This window comes from Triticum urartu, chromosome 7, assembly GCF_003073215.2.
Source record: "Triticum urartu cultivar G1812 chromosome 7, Tu2.1, whole genome shotgun sequence".
Classification (NCBI taxonomy): domain Eukaryota; kingdom Viridiplantae; phylum Streptophyta; class Magnoliopsida; order Poales; family Poaceae; genus Triticum; species Triticum urartu.
Window position 1 is genome coordinate 389,120,216 of NC_053028.1, and position 22,389 is coordinate 389,142,604.

The 22,389-nt window shown below is 46.8% G+C and overlaps 1 protein-coding gene and 1 long non-coding RNA gene across 5 annotated transcripts; one reads left to right on the forward strand and one right to left on the reverse strand.

The window, feature by feature from the left end:
* Positions 1-1,914: 1,914 nt before the first annotated feature.
* LOC125522969 (peroxisome biogenesis protein 1) lies at positions 1,915-11,718 on the forward strand. Of its 4 annotated transcripts, XM_048688009.1 has the most exons (18): positions 1,915-2,187; positions 2,717-2,890; positions 3,142-3,241; positions 4,729-5,175; positions 5,347-5,985; positions 6,107-6,198; positions 6,340-6,413; positions 6,514-6,736; positions 6,891-6,984; positions 7,062-7,216; positions 7,506-7,733; positions 8,467-8,667; positions 9,211-9,336; positions 9,459-9,520; positions 9,749-9,866; positions 10,571-10,855; positions 10,999-11,081; positions 11,183-11,718. In XM_048688009.1, the coding sequence occupies exons 1-17, from the start codon at positions 1,972-1,974 to the stop codon at positions 11,035-11,037; spliced, it is 3,273 nt and encodes a 1,090-aa protein (XP_048543966.1). In that variant the 5' UTR covers positions 1,915-1,971; the 3' UTR covers positions 11,038-11,081; positions 11,183-11,718. The 4 variants fall into 4 exon arrangements, with proteins under 4 accessions (XP_048543966.1, XP_048543965.1, XP_048543967.1 ...); XM_048688008.1 differs by having other exon boundaries at positions 10,999-11,718; XM_048688010.1 differs by having other exon boundaries at positions 8,509-8,667; positions 10,999-11,718.
* Positions 11,719-19,764: 8,046 nt separating this feature from the next.
* LOC125524590 lies at positions 19,765-21,118 on the reverse strand. Its single transcript, XR_007290850.1, has 2 exons — positions 20,774-21,118; positions 19,765-20,367 (listed from the first exon to the last, which is right to left on the reverse strand). It is a non-coding gene; the product is annotated as an uncharacterized LOC125524590 (long non-coding RNA).
* Between the last annotated feature and the right edge of the window lie 1,271 nt (positions 21,119-22,389).

Below are 22,389 nucleotides of genomic sequence, written 5' to 3' on the forward strand. Positions count from 1 at the left end.
TCCGCGGACAGTGATCGGATGCTCTTCAAATTAGCACAAACGCATCCAGGTATCTCATACTAGTTTCTTAAATCCACAAAAACATGGAAACACTACAACCTACTCCATCATCAGTCCAACATGGTTGACGAGTCCGAGCACCCCATATCCATTTCATATTTGGGTTGGATATGAGGAGTGTCGGTCAGCCCGGGCATACAAACGAAATCCTACGTACGACACAAATCACACTAGTTTATGCTTCGTTATCAGAGATGTCCACGACCTCCATGCCGGGCACTGGGTAGATGGGCTCCGGCTCTTCCTCCTCATTCATAAAGGCAAGCATCTCGTCGACGTCCGCTTCCTGCTCTGTCTGGATACGACAGTTGGCCTCCGCCTCCATCTCTGACAGAAATGAATCAACGATGGCCTGCTGCTTCGCCTACAGATCTGCGTCACTCGCGTCTGTCACGTCCCTCAGGTTTTATGGACCGGTCAGTGACCGGGTTGTCCGCCCGGGCATTTAAGGGGTTTAAGAGTAACTCCAATGGGGCGACTCATTTCGTCCGTCGCCGTCCGTTTGGGTCGGCGCGGACAAAAGAGGAGGCCCAACGCGCCGACTCAAACCCAAATCGAGTCCGCTTCACGTCCGCGCCGACGCATTTGCAGCCCAAATTTGTGCCCCAAATTCGTCGGCGCGGACGCGAAATGGACGCCACGCGCGCCTTCTGGGTGTCCGCCGCGTCCCCACCTGGCGGTCGTCCAACTACCCGCTGCCTACCTGGTCAGCTTAATTTATGACCTCGGGCCCACTCGTCAGCGACGGCGGTCGTCCTTCTTTAAGCCGACCGTGCGGCGGGGCCGTCCTCATCCGCTTCCAGCCAGCTCCCGTCTCCATCTAGCCACACTCGCTCCCCCGTCGCCGGCAAACCCTAGCCATCCCAGCCACCCCAGATGGGGCTCTTCTCTGGCGCCGGCAGCAGCAAGGCCAAGGAGGAGGCGCGCCAGGCCGCGGCAGCACAGCCCGCGGCCGCGGATCCCGCTCCAGCACAGCCCGCGCCGGCACAGCCCGCGCCCGACATGAACGCCCTCTGGAACACGACGTTCCCCTGGGCCGGCCCGGCGTCGACGCTCATCGACCTCACGGACCCCGAGGACCACGACGACGACGCCTAGGGCAGCGCGGCGCCTCGTAGTTTAGGTTGTTTTTATTTTTTCTTAAATACAAATGTGGGCGCGTGGACTCTCACCGGCCTTCGTGGCCGGCTTTAATGTTTACTTAATGTTGTTTTCATTTTAAATATGCATCCAATCTTTTTTTTCTAGCGCCGTCAAAACGGGGCGGGCCAGCGTTGGATGCACGCGTCGACCCAAACGTAGAAGCAGACGTTCATATCCGTCTGGCCGACCCAAACGGACAAAATTGCCGTCCGTTTGGGTCAGCCCGTTGGAGTTGCTCTAAGGCTTCCGGTTACGCATTTGTGAGCATGGTGAATCCATTTGTTGCAGGTATGGTGCATCCGTTTGTGAGTGCGTGGCTAGCTTTATAGAATCCACATGCAAGCATGGATGTTTCGTTGGTCGCGCATTTTAAGGACGACAGCAATGGAAATTAGTAGGCATGCAGCAGCAGCTAACCACCCGCCCGACGCCTCTCTTATGGCAGTAATTAGACACTGGACACGCCCATGGTTTGAAACTTCGGGTACAAACTGTATATAGAGAATGGTCTGGATGGGTTTGGATTGAAAATATGTACAGTTTGGATTGGTTTGGATTGCACCCCTTGCTGTTTGGTCTAATCTGGTTTGGTTGCTGGACGTATACACGTATGGATTGGGCTGGGTTTAGTCTGGATTACAAACTATTCCCAGGTTTAGTTCCAAACTACTGTAGTTCCCTCCTCGGAAATAATAAAAGAACGGTTGACTTTTGTTTGACCATCCAAACAGAAGAAGAGTCCAGGTCCAAAAGAGGGCAAGGCGAGCCATGGTGAGTGGTGGTGGGATGGAGGTGGAGGTGCGCGTCGTGGGCGGTGCCCGGAGCTGCTTCGTCGCGCTCCCGCTCCACCTCATCGAGGCCCTCTCCCGCACTTCCGCCTCAGGCGACCTCCCGCCCGTCCTCGCGCTCGACCTCCGCGCGGCCGCCGGCGCACGGTGGTCCCTAGCCTGGTCCGGCGCCGCGTCCCGATCCCGCGCCATCGAGGCGAGTGACTCCTTCATCCCTAGTATGAATGGATAGCCATGGCATCTGGTTGGTTAGTTAGAGCCTCTAGGAGTCGGAATTTACTGCTACGTTTCACTGAACTGATGCTTGCTTCGGAGGTTTTGGGGATCAAATTTATTGAGATTCCGTTAAGTCGTTTCAATTTCCTTAATATTGTAAATTCTGTTCCTCGTGGATCAGAGGCCTCCGTCTTAGTATGTCAGTATACTATAAGAACAAGAAAAGTCATGAAAACAAGATCCCTGCGTGGAGAAAATTATGGAATTTTACTTAATTGTTTGATGGGTCGCTGTTGGGGTTGCATGGAATCAGAATCATCGAGATTTTTCTACTTGTTGTCAATCCAATCCAGTACTTGTTGTAAAATCGCGATCCCTTGTGCATAATTGTAGCGATCATCTATGATTTGCCCTTGATTGGTTTACCTTAAACACGTTTCTATACAATATATAAAAGAAAAAATGCTCCAGATATTTGCAGTATGACATCAAATGGTAGAGCCTTGCAGGTTGCACAGGAGTTGGCAGAGTGCATTTCATTGCCTGATGGAACGATAGCTCAACTCAGTGTAGCTCGCTCTCTGACCAGAGCTGACTCGGTCAGTATAGAGCCCTTTAGTGAGGATGATTGGGAGATACTAGAGAGCCGTGCTGATTTGGCTGAAGAAACGATTTTGCAGCAGGTATTATATGTCCTCTTTAGTAGTTGGTTTGTTTGCTGTGCTTGCTGATTTCATCTGCCATTAAAACCTAGTGATGTTATAAGTTCTGCAGCAAATTATTTCTCTTCATCACATGCTATACCAACTGTTAATTCAGGTCTTACAATAAATTAAATCATCTGTACAATGCACTTCAGTGTTTCTGTATTACTTATTTACAAATCCATTTTCAGATCTAATCCGTAAAATTTCAATGTTGTTCTTCAAACTAGGTCGGTATTGTTTATGAGGGCATGAAATTTCCGCTGTGGTTGGATGGCCATAATATTGTAAAGTTTGTTGTGGTTTCATCTAGTCCCAAGAAGTCAGTTGGTATGCTCCCCCCCCCCCCCCTTCCGTTCACTTGCACGATACTGTTACATCCTTTGGACGTATGCGGCTTTCAATGCCCATCTAAAATCATATGTTGTAATTTCATCTTCCTATTTTTTTCTATATTAAGTCATATAATGTACATCTTTAGGGAGGCTTGTGTGCACTTGGTAAGAAAGTAGTCACTTCTTATAAATTACTTTATACTGAAAGGATATTTTTTTCATGAATTTTCTTGTATCAAGTGTGTTCTTGAAGAAAGCAAATTGAGCATGTCAGTATCTTCTGTCCATCCCCAAGTATGTTAATGGTTTGTGTGGTTTCATGTTATCTGGAACCAAGCATTAGCCCAAAACTTAAATTGCACAAAATCTTATTGCAGTATTTTGATGCTCCTTAGAGCATCTACAATGCTAGATGCTTGTATAGATGCTTATAGAGAAAAAAAAATCATAAATTAAAATAGCATCTAAGCACTCCAGCTTTCATGTTGGATGCTTATTACATGTGCTAACTAAACAACCTAGGTGCTTGGTGCGGGAGGAAAAAGGACCAAGCAACTGATGCATAGTTTTGTGCCGGTGCACGATCTGACACCGGGATTTAACTGGGCAACTACTAATCTGGCAGGAATCTGAACCTGGGGCCCGGGCCAAGTCTCCCCTGTTGGGCATGGCCTTAAAAGGTTTGCAAACTAGTAGTGTCAAGATTATGTATACGTCAGTGAAATATCAAAATATTCCAATTATCATCTCATCTCTTATAAACAAAATGTATTATGCTAGTTCATTAAAAACGAAATGACTCTTTTGCGGCCGCGCGTGCCAACACTCGAACCAATACAGGCCATTGTCAGCTTTCCAACAAGTAGTAGCATGTGCAGGATCCACTTCCTTTTGCATGGGAGCAGCCTACACCAAGTACTACATACGCAAGCGCTCCGCGCATGCCGCGGTAAACGTGTAGGTTATTATGGTAAGCAGGCCCACCTAATCTACATTAACACCCCCCCCCCCCCCCCCCGCCCGCGTGAATTTCAGGGGGTGGGCATTCTAAATTAATCCTTCAACTAATCCTAAGGCAATCAAGAATGCACTGCACACTTTCCATTTTGGGAGAAGGTGTCCTGTCGGAAACCGAGTATGTGGACGCTCGCGCGCGAGGTAGCAATGCCCTCATTCAAATGGTATCAGAATAAGCAGGCTATGATGTATAATTTCTGAGCACTCTTATTGTGTTCAAATTTAGTCTCTATAACTAGGTAAACTATTGCAATTATCTTTTTTCTACAGACAACGCTTTGTAGCTTCTCTAGTGCACTAGTACTGCACATGACTGTAGCTAATGTAATATCCTCTCAAGAGATCCTATATATAGTTCTAGCCTCTAGGGCATCATATGGCTTGAAGTTTCTTTGCTGCACTGCACTGTATACTGTAATTACTGCTACTCCTTATTTCAAGTTATCTATTGTGCCCATTTTTCAGTTCAACTTGTGCCGGGAACTGAAGTTGCCGTGGCACCCAAAAAACGTAAAGAGAAATTTCAAGACGTGCAAAAGCAAGGTTCATTGAAGGAACAGGTCGAAACAAAGGCACTCTTGCGTGTTCAAGCAGCAGATAGAAAGTATGCACATAAATTTAAATCTAAGGGCATCGAGCTGGGGGTGGTTCTGAGCTATGCTGTGCTGATACATCCAGATACAGCTGCAAGGACTTCATTTGGTAATCTGCAGTTGGTCACTATTTCATCTAAATCATTGTCTAAGGGGCTTACTGAACAAGGCAAAGAAGCTGCACAAAAGAAGGGTGTTTCAGTACCCAAAAGGACCCGAGAAGTAGTTGTCTATGTCTTATTCTCAGACTCTGTTGCTAAAGGACATGTTATGCTTCCCTACTCTATTCGTCACTTTATAAGTGCAGACACACATTCATGTGAGTTCACAGACCAGATTTTTCTTCCGTATACCAAGAGTTATCCAGTTTTAATCTATGAATTATGGTTACAAATTGAAGCATTTTTCAATAGCCATTTTGCCAGTCTATTATTGCATCTTCTCTGCTGCTTACTTTGCAATTATCTGAAATGGTGTTTGTCTGTTCCAGGGGTTTATGTGACGAAATACACTGCTAATGTCAAGAAGGATGAGCCTATAATGAAAATGTGTCCTTTACATTTCAGTATGCACGAAAAATATGTGCATGATAACAGCGATTTAGGCGGTCATGAAAAGGACACTTGGAGGAACACCAGTATTCCTTCAGAAAATAGCAATTTCTTTCAGAAAGCTCCTAACAATGAGCATCTTCTGAGTGCAGATGCTGATAGTATTTCTGAATCCATGTCAGAACAGAAGGCACTTATTAAGCATTGGCTTATTGGGCAACTTAAAGAAATGGCCTTTCATGCTGAAAATTCTGAGATAATTTCAGTAGTTTTACCAGCCAAAGTTTTGATCCATTTTGAAGTGGTAGATGGGAAACTAAGAAAAGGAGATGATTTTCTCTACCTGTTAACAACTACTTTTGAAAACCCTGGTTACAACAATTCACAAGGCAATGTTGAGATTACTTGGAAAGCCCCAACTGATGATTTAGAAAACTTGGAATTGAATTTCGGGAGGTTGGAGCTGGGTGAAGCTTTATCATTTGATTCTGTAGTGGACGATGGCTTCGACAATGATTTTAAGCTGACTCGATCTTCGTTAGGTTGGATGGAGAATGCAATGTCGGATGTGACAAAAAGTATATTCTTTCTCCACTGAACGTGCAAATGTTTACTTTTTTGAATTTTATTTTTTAGATACTTAGAAATATCGCTAATCTTGTTCTTTACTTCATGATTTGCATGCTTTCCTCTTTGTAGGACTATCCGTGCTCGTGTCTTCAACTGCTCTGAGGTTATTTAACAGGCTAAAGCTTCCCTTTCCTGGACATGTTCTTGTCCATGGGCCTCGAGTACGTAATGATACCCAGTTTCTCTTGTGAAATTTTACATCTGTATTGACATAACTTGTCTGTGATTTCGAAATTAATTTGAACTAGGGGTTATGTTCTTTTTTCCTTTTCCAATTTGTTTAACTCCACGTTCTGTTTCAGGGTTCTGGGAAAACTGCTTTGACACGGGCTGCTGCAAAATACTTTGAAGACCATCAAGAGATACTAGCACACATGTAAGCCACTCTTTACAAGAAACTGAGTTTTTCTTTTAAAATAATGATCATTGCACCTAAAAATATATCAATGAAAGGTGGATTTTGTTGTCAAGAGCAGAATATATATGGATTGTTCCAAACTTGCAATTGGCAAGGCTAAGGAGACAAGGCAAACAGTTGAAGAGAGCATTTCTGAAGCTTTGCTTCATTCACCTTCTATCATCATATTTGATGATCTAGACAATGTAATTTCAGTGTCTTCAGATCCTCAAGTATCCCAATCGTCCAGTTCTTCTGATTCGCTAGTAAGATACTTGACTGACATCCTGGACGAGTACAAGGTAAGCAGGTGTTATCATATTTTTCCTTATTTGTGTTGTTATGATATGTAAAAATTAAGTTGTATAACGGCCATCTTGATATGGTAGGCTGCTCTTGTTTTACAAGAGTACTTGTATGCCTTACTTGCTTAGCTTTACCCTGTATTCTCGGTAGGATAAAAGTCGTAATGCATGTGGATATGGACCTATTGCACTGATGGCTTCAGTTCAATCACTTCAGAGTCTTCCTCAAGAGCTGACATCATCTGGTTATTTTCTTCCACACTTCTCTTCTAGTCTGGAGTTGCATCAACAACTTCTGACGAACTAATAAGAAATTCCACAGGGAGATTTGATTTCCACGTTGAACTCCGTGCTCTTGCCATCCCTGAGCGTGAAGCACTATTGAAACATCAAGTTGAGGAGCATAAGTTACAGTGTTCTGAGGAAATTATTTCAGAGATAGCGTCGAAATGTGATGGCTATGATGCATATGACTTGGTAATGTTTCCTTTTATCATGCAACTGCTCTTTATTGACTATCTGGTATTGACAAGCATGTCCAAAAATAGAATTTGTAATTTCTCTTATAATCAGAGTATACTTGTAGCTCAATCATGTATGTAACCTGCTTGTCATAGAGCACCTTATCATATTATTATTTGTAATATTGCTGCAATTTTGGGGGACATAAATTTTATTTGGATAGGAGTAGGTCTACCAGCTAAATTGTGATGTGTTTTGTGAACAATCTGCGGCTTATGCATATATATATACCACTGTATTGCAGGGAATTCTGGTTGATAGGGCTGTGCACGCTGCTGCCTCTCGCTTTGTCCTTCCTTCTGCCTGTTTGAACTCTGTAAACCCAACGCTGGTGAAGGAAGACTTCTTGAAAGCGCTGCATGACTTCCTTCCTGTTGCCATGCGTGATCTTAGGAAATATGCTCCTGATGGTAATAATGGTGGTTGGGAAGATGTTGGAGGGCTTAATGAAGCAGTAACTATTATTAAAGAGGTGCACATTTCTTGACTTCTTCAAATTATTTCCATCAGCGTATGTTAAACATGATGCCACCCTGAGGAGCTCACAACACCGAATCTTCCTGGCTGTAAAAGTTTTACTAATTTCTACTCCCTCCGTCCCAAAATAAGTGCCTCAACTTTGTACAAGCTAGTACAAAGTTGAGACACTTATTTTGGGACGGAGGGAGTATATTGTAGTAACCTGAGCTTTAAGATATGATGACTGGTACTAATTCCATTAGGGTATCAATGGCCATTGTTAAGGGGATGAATACGCATAGCTAACGGAACATACAAATTATCCGTGCGCCAAGGTCTGAAACTAAACTGTTGAGGACCTTAGCGGTAATATAAAAGTCGCCTTTTCTTCTGACTTCTGGGGACGTTGAAGTGTACTGACTGTTAGATACTCCCTCCGTTCCAAATTACTCGTCGTGGTTTTAGTTCTCCGTTCCAAATTACTCGTCGTGGTTTTAGTTCAAATTTTGAACTAAAACCACGACGAGTAATTTGGAACGGAGGGAGTACATTACAGTGAACATTGTTGTTGTATTCAAAGGGATTGTGCAAGACATTGATAAGCCAGTTTAGAACAATTTTTTAATGAACATTGACATTGGTTTGTAAGTTATATGCTCATGGTCAACTAACTATCTTCTACACTCCTTCATTTTGCTATCTGTATAATAAGATGGTCCTACTTGCATTTATTTTTCTCCTTATAGACTCTTGAATTGCCATCAAAATACCCAAACGTCTTTACTAAGGCACCTGTACGGATGCGGTCGAACATCCTCCTCTATGGACCACCTGGATGCGGTAAAACACATATTGTGAGGGTTGCAGCTGCAGCTTGTTCTCTGCGGTTCATTTCAGTCAAGGGTCCAGAGCTGTTGAATAAGTACATTGGTTCTTCTGAGCAATCTGTAAGGAACTTCTCTTTTTTAATACTCCCACCGTTTTTATTTAGTCCGCATATTAGCTTTGGTCAAAGTCAAGCTTTCTAAACTTTGACAAAGTTTATAAACAAAAATATTAACATATACAGTAACAAATCAATACCATTAGATTTATTTTTAAATGTACTTTCACATCAAATAGATTTGTTATGGTAAATGTTTATATATTTTTAAAAAAACTTGGTCAAACTTTAGGAGGTTTGACTTTAGTCAAACCTAATATGCAGAGTAAATAAAAACGGAGGGAGTACTGTGATCTGATTCTGGTCTTTGCCCTTTTCTAGTTTCATGCACATATATAAAGGATACTTGGGATTTTTTTTTCCTTATTTTTCTAGAATACGCTTCTAAAAGCACATCTTTTTGTATTAGAAGAAATTGCCGTGAAAGCACGATATTTCGCTGCGCCTTGTATTGCCCAAACCTGTCTTACTGTTGAATATAGTTACTCTTTGTGTTACAAAAGACCACTGAGATCACCATGTTCTGATATTAATGAGTTGATTCCAGGTTCGTGACTTTTTTGCAAAGGCTGCTGCGGCAGCACCATGCTTACTATTTTTTGATGAATTTGACTCCATTGCACCCCAACGAGGAACACATAGTGCAGGAGTTTCTGATCGTGTTGTCAATCAGGTTAGTAACTGCCTTTGCTGCTACTCAACTTCAGTAGGTGGGTCTTCAGTAACAAAAAAGGCAGAACATTATCTAGTTATTTTCTTGCCGTGATCTGTGTTGTTCTAATGGTATTTATGCAGTTCTTAACTGAACTAGATGGTGTGGAAACCTTGACTGGAGTATTTGTATTTGCTGCTACAAGGTTAGTTCTCAAACGCTCAAAGCAAAACAGATTGCAGTCTCTACTTTTGGATTGTAATCTCTGTCAGTCTATCCTTTTGTCCTATGTTTCTTTCTGTGGTTGAGTCTTCATAATTTCAGTGAGCATAGGATGAAATGCTGTGGTTTTTACCAATGAGGATTTGTTTATTCAAATGCTTACTTTATTGCATTCCGTTTTCTGATGGGTTGCTAATTTTGTTATGTGCAGCAAACCACAATTAATTGATGCGGCACTCTTGCGCCCTGGAAGATTCGATCGTCTTGTCTTTTGTGATTTTCCTCGATGGGATGAGCGTGTAGAAATTCTGAAAGTGCACTCTAGGACGGTGAGATTTCATTTAAAATGCATTGTTAGTTTTGTTGTTTGTTCTGTCATGTTGTCCTTTTCTGTATGATCTTTTACGGTGAAATTTAGCACTCCCTCCGTTCCATATTAATTGTCGCAGCTTTAGTGCAACTTTAGTACAATGTTGTACTAAAGCTGTGACAATTAATTTGGATCGGAGGGAGTGTCATATTGATTATTCACCAGTTATTGGAACATCAGCAATTTTCTATCTAGTTTTTCAGGTGTACTGTTCATGAGTTTGTTTTTGCTCCGAGATTAGAAAAAAAAACATTTCTCAATAGACTAGAGTGGATGTACCCTCAGTTTCTCTATGTAAATCTTGTACCCCTAAAAATATACCTCGTAATTGCTCCCTCCGTTCACAAATATAAGATGTTTTGAATATTTCAATATGGACTACGTACGGACTGAAATGAGTGAATAAACATACTAAAACGTGTCTATATGCATCCAATTCAGAAAAAAAGTTAGAACGCCTTATATTTGTGAACGGAGGGGGTACTTTCTATTTCAGTATTTGGTCAGTTATGTAGTTTCTCTCGTTTTATGACCAATTTCAGCAGAGAATACTACGTTCACTTATATGATCAGGAATATATGTGCATTCATGACAGTTTATTTTCTCTGCATCTACATTCTTCTTAATTTTGGCTTCGTGCTTATGTCTTCTGTTGGTCTCAGGTTTCACTGGCAAGTGATGCCAGTTTGGAAGACGTTGCTTCCTTGACTGAAGGATTTACTGGTGCTGATCTCGCGGCTATTCTAACAGATGCTGGGTTGGCAGCGGTTCATGAAGTTCTGGACAGCAGGCAGGACAGTATCCCGGAAAGAGAACCATGTATCAGCAAAGAACTTCTCATGTCTGTTGCTATGAAGGCTAGACCTTCTACACCAGCTGATGACAAGTCGGGGTACGATAAGGAGTTTGGTGAATTTGTGTCGTCCAGGAAGTCCCTTTCCACGAAGGTGCTAGTTGTTACCCAATTTCACAGTATCCATACTACATATTTCCGGATTGAATATTTGAATTATCCCCATATGATTCACCTGCAATAACCATCTTTTTAGCGCGATATTTCTTGCACAATTACTGAAAGAATGTTATGCAGGCTAGAGAGTCGAAAGGCAAGAAGGTGACGCTGGCTTGACTACCTCCTTCAAGATTGACAACTAACTACATGGGACAAATAAGGTCACCTGCATGCTTTGATCTGCATTGCTCCTAAAAGAAAATCCATGCTAATATGAAATCCCCGAACATTTGGATGGACATTGGGTTTCCTCTGAATGCAGATGTTTGGTCTAGTTTCTCTGATGTCCAGATGGCGCGGAACAAAAGAACCCGGCTAAGGCTAGCTTATTTTGTACTACCACAAAAGAGGAAGGGATCTGCACAAAATTCTGAATCGAGAGTGAAGGTGTTGCCATCTACCGTGGATATGCGACACTGTACCTACCAGTGTGTCCTAGTTTTTCTAATCGAATTAAGAGCGTCCCCGCGTAGGGAAGACACGTGCCAACGGGGAGGTCCTGGTTTTGGTGGTTTGACTCTTGGCTATGTTTGTTTTGAGGAGGTACCGATCCGCTTCCCTTGTGAATAAAGACAATAAGTGGGATTTTGTGTTGCTACTGCTGAATAAGCGCCACAGCAAGGGATACTATGGCCTGCAGATTGATTTCAGCATAAGATAGGTTTACACAAATTCCAAACTAGTTGCATAATATATAGACAATGCAAAAGAAAAACTGTTGTATAAACATCAATTTTCTGAGATGTTTCCCCACAACAATTTTATGTGATAGATAACTAGGAAGCATTCTTTGTTCAATGGGAATTTGGCATAACATTGTTTCTCAATGAATTGCGTTTCGTTTCATATAATTTCTTGTCAAAGAACGAACGTTTAGGGCAAAAGTGGGCGAAGTGGCGCTAGTCCACTCTGCATAATGGGTTTGCCTTCATTTTTAAATTGTCAGTTTCTTGTATTAAATTGTCTTTCTAGTAGTTCCTCTGATGAGAGCGCCCAAACTCTCCTAGCCATGAAACAAAACAATGGAGCAAAGCATGACGCCAAGTGTTGTCTTGTCCACACTGGATGCACACGGGGGTATTGGCCATATTTCGGTGGTGAAGAATCAGGCTCGCCCGTAGGGATAGACTGTTGTGCTAACCGCCACACAAACACTTTAAGCTTTGATGGGACACTGATTTTCCAAAACAAGGCCCAATTTTTACCTTGTGCCCAAGTACTAGAGGATCCACCATTATGCTCCAACCAATCCTTCCTGCTAGTTTTTGTTTAAACAATGTAAGTAGACCGCACAGAAGAAAAAAAAAACCCGACTCTCTTCACTCCACACCCAGAAGTCATCAACTCTTCCGGTGCACACGGGGGTCTTCAATATCTCGTCAGCATCAAAGGGAATGAACACCGTGCACATCAGTTCCTCGTGCCAAAAAGAAGAGGTGGGATCTATGAGCTTGGCCACAAACTGTGGTGGGTTTTGACCCCGCAAAAAAAAATTGTGATGTTTTTTTTTGAAACGAGGCAAAAGATTTGCCATTTTCGTTGATTAAGAGAGAAGGTTTAGGGTTGGAGGCCATAGGCCAGAATACAACACATTATTCTCGCGGCATAATGTTACTCAAATATTTTGCTCCCGCGAAGCTCCAAAGCGAGCACTCCTCTTTGACCTTGGCGACCAACACTCCCATCGGAACTGCAGTTTTGCGAAAAACTCTCGTGTTACGTTCCTTTCAAATTTCCCAAGAGATGAGCATCATCAATGAGACAAGCAGCCTTCTCGACGGAGTCTGCTTTGTGGCATTCCGACTCCACCAATCCTTAACTGAGTCCAGAACAACCCACTCGTCGGGCTGTAAATCATGAAGAGCAAGCCAGGATTTGATCATGCCCCAAACTCGAATGGTGTACCGACATTGGAAAAGGAGATGTGTCGCCGATTCCTGGACTTGTTGGCAAAGCGGGCAGAGATTGCAACTCGGCCACCCACGGCGGTGTAGTCTGTCAACCGTCCAAATTCTATTGTTGATAACAAGCCAAGCGAAAAATTTAAACTTTGGGGGAGCCCAGTTCTTCCACACATTTTGATTCATATCCGTCTCCACCAAGCCAAGAAACTGAGCCCTGTATCCGAGGCTGTGGAGTAATGGCCATTAGTGGTGAGTTTCCAAGTGATGGAGTCTGGCCTGTCCAGGTTTAGCTGGATGTGGGCGAGTCTTTCCCAAAGCGCAACAAACTGGACGATGTGCTCAGAGGAGATGCCCGAGGCAACATTCACCTGGGAGATCCAGTAACCATTGAGCAATGCCTTGTGAACAGAAGAATTCTTCTTTTTGGAGATGTCGAAAATTTTGGGAGCAATATCTTTGGGCCTGATGCCATCTAGCCAAGCTGACTCCCAGAAAGTGGCCCGAAGACCATCGCCCACCTGCACCTTGGAGGCCGATGCGAAGATGTTCCGATCATTCTTGTCGCAAGGGGAGCCCAAGCATGACCAAGGCTTGATCGGGTCCTGCCAATCAAACCACAACCAACAAAGACAAAGTGCAGCCGCAAACTTTTGAAGATTTAGGATCCCAAGACCACCATGCAGCTTTGACTTGCAAACATGATCCCAGTTAATCTTACATTTCCCACCCGTGACCTTGTCACAACCAGCCCAGAAATAAGCACGCCGGAGGGCATCAATCTTTTTCATAACTTCAACCGGAAGATTTAGAATCGTCATGTAATAGATGGCGATGGCCGTGATGACAGACTTAACAAGAACCATCCTTCCAGGGGCTGCAACATGCTTTCCCACCCAAGGTGTGAGCTGGGCCGCAATCTTGTCCTCTAGAGGCTGATAGTGAATTCTCTTTAGACGCCTCACAGAAATGGTAAACCAAGATACTTCATCAAGAAGGTGATTTGTTGAGCCGGAAAAGATTGAACGATATCCGGAAGGTCCACATTGTCACAGCTAATTGGGGCCACCAAGCTTTTGGAGCAATTTGTCATCAGACCAAAAATATCTCCAAAGCTCCTAAGGGTATCAGCGAAGAAACTGACGTCCTCCTTGAGGGGGGCAATAAAGGCAGCAACATCATCCGCGTAAAGTGAAGATCGGATCGGCATAGCCTGCCCGCCAATGGGATGAAGGTGACCTTGCGATGTGGCCTTCTCCAGTATGTGATGCAACGGATCGATGACCAACACGAAGAGGAGTGGGGACAGAGGGTCCCCTTGTCTGAGTCCATGTCCAACTATGAAGGGATTGCCCAGTACACCATTGAGCAGAACGCGCGATGAGGCTGTAGACAAGAGGGCAGATACCCAGCCACGAAACTGTGGTGGGAAGCCTAGATGGTTCAGCAAGTCCAGGAGATAGTCCCAACACACTGAATCAAACGCTTTCTTGATGTCAAGCTTGAACAAAAGAGTCGGGGTCTTATTGCGGTGGAAGCGTCTCGCCAGGTTGTACACGTACATGAAATTGTCATGAATACACCTCCTCTTGATGAATGCACTTTGAGCTTGAGAGGACCAGATCATTCATATGGGGAGCCAGCCTTTTGGACATCATCTTAGCAATGAGCTTTTGCGATGGCATGGATTAGGCTTATAGGGCGGAAGTCGGAAATATCCTCGGCCCCATCCTTCTTCGGGATGAGATCTACATCAGCCGAGTTCAACCAGTGAAGGTGAGCAGTCTGAAGGTTGGAGAAACGATTAACTGCCAACATGATGTCAGTCTTGATTGTGTTCCAACACGCTTTGAAGAAAGTGCCCGTGAAGCCATCCGGTCCGGGCGCCTTGTCACCCGGTAATTCAAACACCGCAGCTTTGATCCCCTCCTCAGTGAATGCCTCGTCCAAGCCCTAAAGATCGCAATTAGGAGTTGGCAATAGACCCCAATTGACATCGATGGTACGTGTAGGGACTTTTTGGCCTATGTTCTTGAAGTGGCTGTGAATAATCTTCTCTTTGTCTTCATGAGAGATGACTCAACCCTGATTGTGTTTGGGGCAATGAATAAATTTTTTTCTCCTTCGGTGATTGACGCGAACGTGGAAATAGCGGGTGTTGGCGTCTCCTTCTTTAAGATTTGTGATCCGTGAGTTTTGTCTTTTTCTAGACTTTTCGAGCACCGCTAAGCCAATGATCCTTCTTTTTAATCTTTTCCGAAGGTCCCTTTCCTCCGGGCTTAGCTCTCTTTGTTCTTGAGCGAGGTCAAGACGAAGAATAACCTCAAGAGCCATGTGGAGCTAGACCTTGGCGTTTGAGAAAAGGGTCTTGCTCCAGGAATGCAGTTTTTGGCCTGTTCTCTTTAGCTTGTGGAATAGCCGCTGATATGGCTCGACATGACAAGAAATCTCATTACATGCCTCGAAAATGACACGTTGAAACCCTGGCATTTTTGTCCAGTAATTTTCAAAGCGGAAGGATTTAGGCTTCTTTGGTCCAACATCATTAGCAAGGAGGGGGCAGTGGTCCGAAAGTGATGAGGAGCGGGCATGCAGAATGTGCGTGGCAAACTCGATATCCCAATCTTCATTGCAAAAAAAGCTATCCAGCTTGCTCATCGTCGGGTTACTTTGTTCATTGCTCCAAGTAAATTTCCTGTTTTGCATGTGAATCTCCTTGAGCTCACAGGTGTTGAGGGCGTTGCGGAAACGCACAAGACGGCTTCGATCCACATTGGCTCGGTTTTTATCACTGGCATGATAGATTTGGTTGAAATCACCATTTACTAGCCATTTGGTCCCAGGCGGAGGCTTTTCTGAAGTCAGCTCAAGATAGAAAGCATCCTTGTTAATGCTACGGGTTGGTCCATACATTGTGGTTAGCTTAAAGATTTGTCGCCGTCGTAGTTGTTAATGGCCACAGTCGCGGAGAGGAAGTAGACTCCAATATGCACATTTGTCACCGTGACCACGGAGTCATCCCAAAGCAGCAAGATGCCGCCTTTTGTGCCATCATCCGGCCTTTGGGCAAAACTCTTTAGGCGTTGTCCACCTAGATATGCAGCCAAGAAGGGGTCAACAGATTGAAGCTTTGACTCTTGGATGCAGACGAGTTGACAGCAGGAAGAAGCGAGTGGTTTCATGGACGGTCGTGCGATGATCTGGGCAGTTTAACCCACGTACATTCCAGGATAGGATTGAAAGATTTGTGTCTAACATAGCAACATAGGGGGCACCTCTGGGCAAACACATCCATCATCAGGACAATCACAGTAGACATGACAAACTAGACACGTACAAATTATCTTTGGTCTCGCCAGGACAAACATCAACAGCGCACAGGTGCCACTGCAAGCAGGCGTACAAACAAGACTTGATCTATCTAACATGGGAAACTAGACTACAACTTGGTCAGAGCAGCAGAGCTCAGGCTTCACCGGCAGTGGCCGCGCTCACGTCAGGGCCTCCCTCTCCACCATGCAGCACAAGGGAATCTTCTACAGCCGTGGCAAGATCATAGTCCAGCATGAAAAGAGCACGCAAAGCAGCAACAGTGATGTTAGGCAAGCGCCCTTGGAACATGTCAGCAAACTTGTTGATGGCATCTTCTGTGACTTGCCCCTTGAGGGAGTCCTGGATTAGGGGGTCTCCGAACAGCCGGACTATATCCTTTGGTCGGACTGTTGGACTATGAAGATACGAGATTGAAAACTTCGTCCCGTGTCCGGATGGGACTCTACTTGAGGTGGAAGGCAAGCTAGGCAATACGGATATGCATATCTCCTCCTTTGTAACCGACCTTGTGTAACCCTAGCCTCCTCTGGTGTCTATATAAACCGGAGGGTTTTAGTCCGTAGGACAACATACAATCATACCATAGGCTAGCTTTTAGGGTTTAGCCTCTCCGATCTCGTGGTAGATCAACTCTTGTACTACTCATATTATCAAGAATAATCAAGCAGGACATAGGGTTTTACCTTCATCAAGAGGGCCCGAACCTAGGTAAAACATTGTGTCCCCTGCCTCCTGTTACCATCCGCCTTAGACGCATAGTTCGGGACCCCCCTACCCGAGATCCGCCGGTTTTGACACCGACACCCCTCTTCAGAAACGATGCCCATGCGATGGCAAAGCAGTTGTTCAGCAAGCTTGGCGATGGGTATGTCTCTCTTCTTTGCCTAAATGCGAGGGCTGTGCCGGGTGAGCTGGAAACCAGAGATCCCAGCCAAAGTTTTGCGTCTTGCTGTTGGCCTTCTGGGTGGCATTGATCGCGGAGATGGGGAGGGTAGCAGCGCTGGCTTGCGCGGGGTGAACAATGGGGTTGCTTCTCCTTCTTCAGTTGCCTCTCCGGACGGCTATTCCAGCGTGGCATCTGCATGTTGAGTCTCTTCATAGTCAGCTCCATAGGCAGTAGCCAGCACCGGAGAGGCCCCAAGCCTGACCAAGGACGAACATGGGGATGGAGTGATCTGCCTCACATCTGAGGGCAGGTCAGCAGGAGCTGGAGGGGTCAAGATCACAGGAGCAGAGGCCTTGGGCGCTTCATGCGCCTACAGAGTGAGAGATGGCTGCACCTTGGAGCCCAGACAGGTAGTGCGACACAACCAAGACAGAACTGGGGAGTCCGGGGCGATCTCGACGATGTCTGGAAGTTGTACGCGGAGACGACGGAGGAGAGCGGCCGCGCGACTCCTCCAAGATGACGGCAACAGCGAGTCTTGGAGAGCAGTCTTGAGGGCGATGGCGAGCGCGGGGACCCGAAGCCGGGATCACCTCACCGGATGCCAGCCGCTGGACGCGGCAGAGGTCGATCTTGCGACCATCCGAGGGGTCCATGCCAACACGGCGGCGATGCCCGTCCCTGCGGTCTTCATGCCGGCCATCTCTTCCATCACGGTCACCGCGGCGGGAGTCGCCGCGGCGGGAGTCGCCACGACCATCTTCTGGCCGACGCGTCGGGGCACGGGACCAGCTGCGGAAGAAGCGGTCTCTCTAGGAGGAAGCCTGCCTGTCCTCGCCCCGGCCACGCTGGTCCTCCCTGTCACGGTCGTCTTCATCATCACGGCGGTGACAGTCGTCATTCTGGCGCCGCGGAGCCAGCTCCGGCCTGTCGCGGAGACGCGACTCGCCATCAACCACACCTAGCCGGATAGTGAAGGGCTGCATATGTGGCCGATGGGGAATCCGCCCTGAGGCGTCAGGCGTGTAATCCTCAAGGAGGTCCATATGGACCAACACCCGCTTCTTGATGCCAGCGTGGCCGATAGATGTTGATGGAGCGCCTCCAACACTAGTGGCGACATGGGAGGTGAAGGTGACTTGCTGGACCTTGGGAATGGCCGAAGGGTTCGCTGACCACGCCCACAGCTTGAGGCATGTGGCGTCCTCCTAACGCAGAGTGGCAATGTTGAAGTAGTGGACGAAAGTGTTCGGGCCTAGCATCTCCGTCGCCACGGAGTCTCTCCATGCACTCAGCGGGATGCTTTCGGTGCATAGATGGACATGGAAGTTGCCCTGCACCACATCTGCCTGGGCGTCGAACCTCTAGTTTGCCGCATGGATGTCGAGGCCGGCATGACGGAAGCGACCGGGGGACGCCGTGACTTTGTCGCGGTGATGCTGGTAATCGAACAGAGCGAAGAAATCTTCCGCGTAGTGAGGGACGACCTTGACTCGCTCGATGCCGAACTGCACTTGAAGAGCCTTGCGGATCTCAGCCGCGTTGACGGCTGGCCGGTTTCCACCCAGCCATATGAAGGCGCCCAGGCTTGTGAGTCTTGCAGCATTGGCCTCCATCTCTGGGGTAGAGATGACGACGACGTGGCCCTCCTCTGGGCATAGCGATGGGTCGCCGATGCGCACCGGTTGTCGCGACATGACGATAGAGGCTGGGGGAGACGGGGACCGCGGCGACGGCCTCCAAACTGCTGCAGGTGCTGGAGAAGATGCAATAGACGACGCCTGGCAACGCGCAGCAGCCACGGATGGAGATGGAGAGGCGGCAGACGGGTTGGAGCAGAAACGCGCCCGGTGGCCAATCTGCCGGCAGCGGAGGCAGGTGAAGGGATTTTGGCAGTCAACTTTGCTGTGGCCCTTGAGGAGGCAGCGATGACATGCTCTGTCTCTGTGCTTGACGAAGGTGCGCTGCACAGGAGGGGGACAAGGGGATACTGCACGCCATCTTGAATGCTGGTGGATGGGGAGCTCTCTCCACCAGTACGTGGGCCAAACAAGCTGCCACTCCACCTCGCGGCCAGCGGCAGCGGCAAAGTCGCGCCTTGACTCCACAGTGGAGAGCGCAGGACGCCTTGACTCCTCAGTAGCGGGCGTAGGGCTCGAAGCACCGGCTCGCGCAAAGAGCGACTTGAAGAAGGCCGACGGCGATTTAAGACATGGCCAGTGAGCACCATGAATAGGGGGTGGAGGAGTGGCTTCCAGCAGGACTGCATTAACAACAAAGCTTACCGATCGAGCAGGACCCGTCCCATCCCGGGCAGCCGCAGCAGGGGCAAGCGGCGGGGCGCTGGCTTGGGCAGGCGGATCTGACACAAGACCCGCCGGCTGAGGGAAGAGGACCGCGACCAGTATAGATCTGGCATACCGTGGCGAGGGGAACCCGGGGGGGGGGGAGCGCGACGAGGACGAGGGGGCAGTAGCCGGCGGGAAGGAGGCCGGGATCTGGACAACGGTGGCTGCGGGCGTCGGAGCGACGTGTCGCAGGAGCGTGGGAGCGGGTGAACGAGTGAAGTAATCAGCCTTTTGTAGCTGCTCCGCGGGATCCAATTATGCGCCAAATATTTTTGCTCTCTCTTGTGCCAATCTTTCTAATAATTCCCTGAGCCATAATATCACGTCCATCAAGAATAGCGTGTCAAATCTGTGATGGATGTGGCCCTAGTTCAGCTTCGAAAATAAAGCATGCTGGATAGTATATCGACTTGAGGATTTTTGCACCAAGGGAAGTTGGTCCGTGCAGCAACTTAAGGATTGCCTGGAGGCGAGTACTAGGCGCTGGTCGACCAGCCCAATTTGCGCCGGTCAACGCGCAACCGTCCAATTTCAACTATTACACCCGTCCGATTTGGCGTCCTCGTTTCGTCCACCTCGTCCCGTACGGGATTGACCCTGTCCTGGCTCTGCCTCCTCCTCCCCGTGAGCCCTCCCGCCTGTGCCTTCGCCTCGCCTCCGTCCACCTCATGCCTGCCCGCTTGCGGCTCCGGTGGGTACTCCCGCCGTCGACGCCGTTGTGCTCGGGCGCCGGCCCGCTGTAACAGTTCCAGCTCTGCTTCGGCTGTTTGTAGAAAAAGTGATTGCTAGTTCCAGCAAAAATCAAATATGGTTCCAGCAAAGATCAAAATTGTAGCAAAAAAATCATGATGGCGATAACAACATCTTCTCGATTTGTAGCAAAATATAAAAGGGGATCCAACAAAAATCTGAAGTGGTTCCAGCAATAAATAAAACATGGCGCCACCGTTTGTCGCCGCCCGAGCGTCATCTTCACCTACTGCAGCAAAATCAAATGTTGGTTCCAGCAAAAATCAAATATAGTTGCAGCAAAAAACAAAAAATTGTAGCAAAAATCATGATGGCGACGATTACATCCTCTCGATTTGTAGCAAAATATAAAAGGGGTTCCAGCAAAAATCTTAAGTGGTTCCAGCAAGAAAAACACATGGCGGGCACCGCCGTCGCAGCCCACCACCATCTTCGCCTAGTGCAGCAAAGTCAAGAGTTGGTTCCAGCAAAAATCAGATGTGGTTCCAGCAAAAAAATTGATGTAGAAAAAAATCATGGAGGCGACGACACCTCCAACCTCTCAATTGCAGCAAAATCAAAAGAAGGTTCCAGCAAAAAATGAAGTGGTTCCAGCAAAAAAAACGATGCAGCAAGCAAATCCCCTAGCACCGCACCTCGTCGGTTCGCCGGTCATGTCCGGTCACCTAGCACCGCATCCTGTCGATGTCACCGGCCATGTCCTCCCCTCTCGCCGTGCGCAGTGGTGGGTGCCTCCCAAAGTAGCGCCCATTTGCAGGGGAGGATGCGTGGAGGGAGGCCGTCAGGTTGGCGCGGGATCGACGACGCTCGTTGCTGGCGAGATTTAGTTGAGAGCCTGGGGAAAGAAAGTTGGGGATAAGACGAGACTCAGGCACTCAGCGGTGGAAAAAATGAATGGATGGGGAGTGCATGTGGACGGGATAAGGAAAGCTGAAGCAGTGTGTCAGTGGACTCGTTGACGTGACCGACAGAGTTTCGACCGGTCAACCGGCTCTCAACGTTTCCCTTGCTTGGAAAGCAAAGCCAAGTTAAAGATTTTCAAATCTCGAAAGCCCGGACCTCCTAGCTGTTTTGATCTTGTCATAACATCTCAAGACACCCTTCTTTTTTTACAATCTCTCAAGACACCCTTCTTTTTTTTGCAGTCTCTCAAGACACCTAACATGATGACGGTAGAAAATCCTTTGTTGGGTGACTTTTTTTAGGGGTTGCTTTTTTTGAGGGGATGCTGGTTTTTTTGAGAATTCTCGCCAGCTTTATTCATTCAAAGTGTAGGTCATAGGTACAAGGTTGGATCATGGGGATTGCCCAACCACACATGTCTACCTATGCCTAGGTTACAAGCAAACTTGGCGAGATTATGAGCCTCAAAATTAAAGTTCCTACGCTCATGAATGAAAGAACATGAAATAAAACTATTACAATGGTTCGTTATCTCATGTATGATCGCTGCATTTGGTCCTCCAGTCCCCCTGTTTATGTCATCCACCACTCCTTGGCAATCGGACATGACACATATGGCTCTCACAGCTAGGTCATCTGCTAGTGCGAGTGCTTCCCGACACGCATATGTCTCCAGGATTTGAGGGTCATTGGTTCCTTGAAAAAACACTACCGAGGACCCTAGGTATAAGCCCGTTTGGTCCCGACAAATCACAGCCACTACTCCCCCATTACGCCTTCTAGCGATTGCTCCGTCTACATTGGTTTTCACACTTCCAGCTGGAGGCGGAAGCCAGCGCTGAGGCTGTGCTGTAGCCGTAGCAGTTGGTCCTCTACTGTCTTGTTTCACCAAAGACTGCCCCAAATCTGAGAGAAAATTGTCAACAAAAGATGTAGTCTATTGTGGACTCTGGAAGATGGATTCATAGATTGCTTTTGGCCTAGCATACCATATGGACCATAGCGTGACGGCCATCCTCATGAAGCTCGTGTGATCCACCGAGTCGCTCAACTCGAACAGCCACAACCTGGCATTGGGCTCCATATTACCTGTCATCTATGCGACCAAGTCATCGCCCGACAGAGCCCAAATACACCTGGACATGGTGCATGACATAAGGGCATGTCGCCATGAGTCCTGACATCCACAAAGAGGGCACACGTCTTGGACAGACATATTATGTTTCTTCAAAACATTAGTGGTAGGGAGGGAATGGTGAGCCAACCGCCACAGAAAGATTCTGATTTTCGATGGTACCTTGAGTTTCCATAGAGAGAACCATGATTTCTCATCTCGCTGAACATTGGA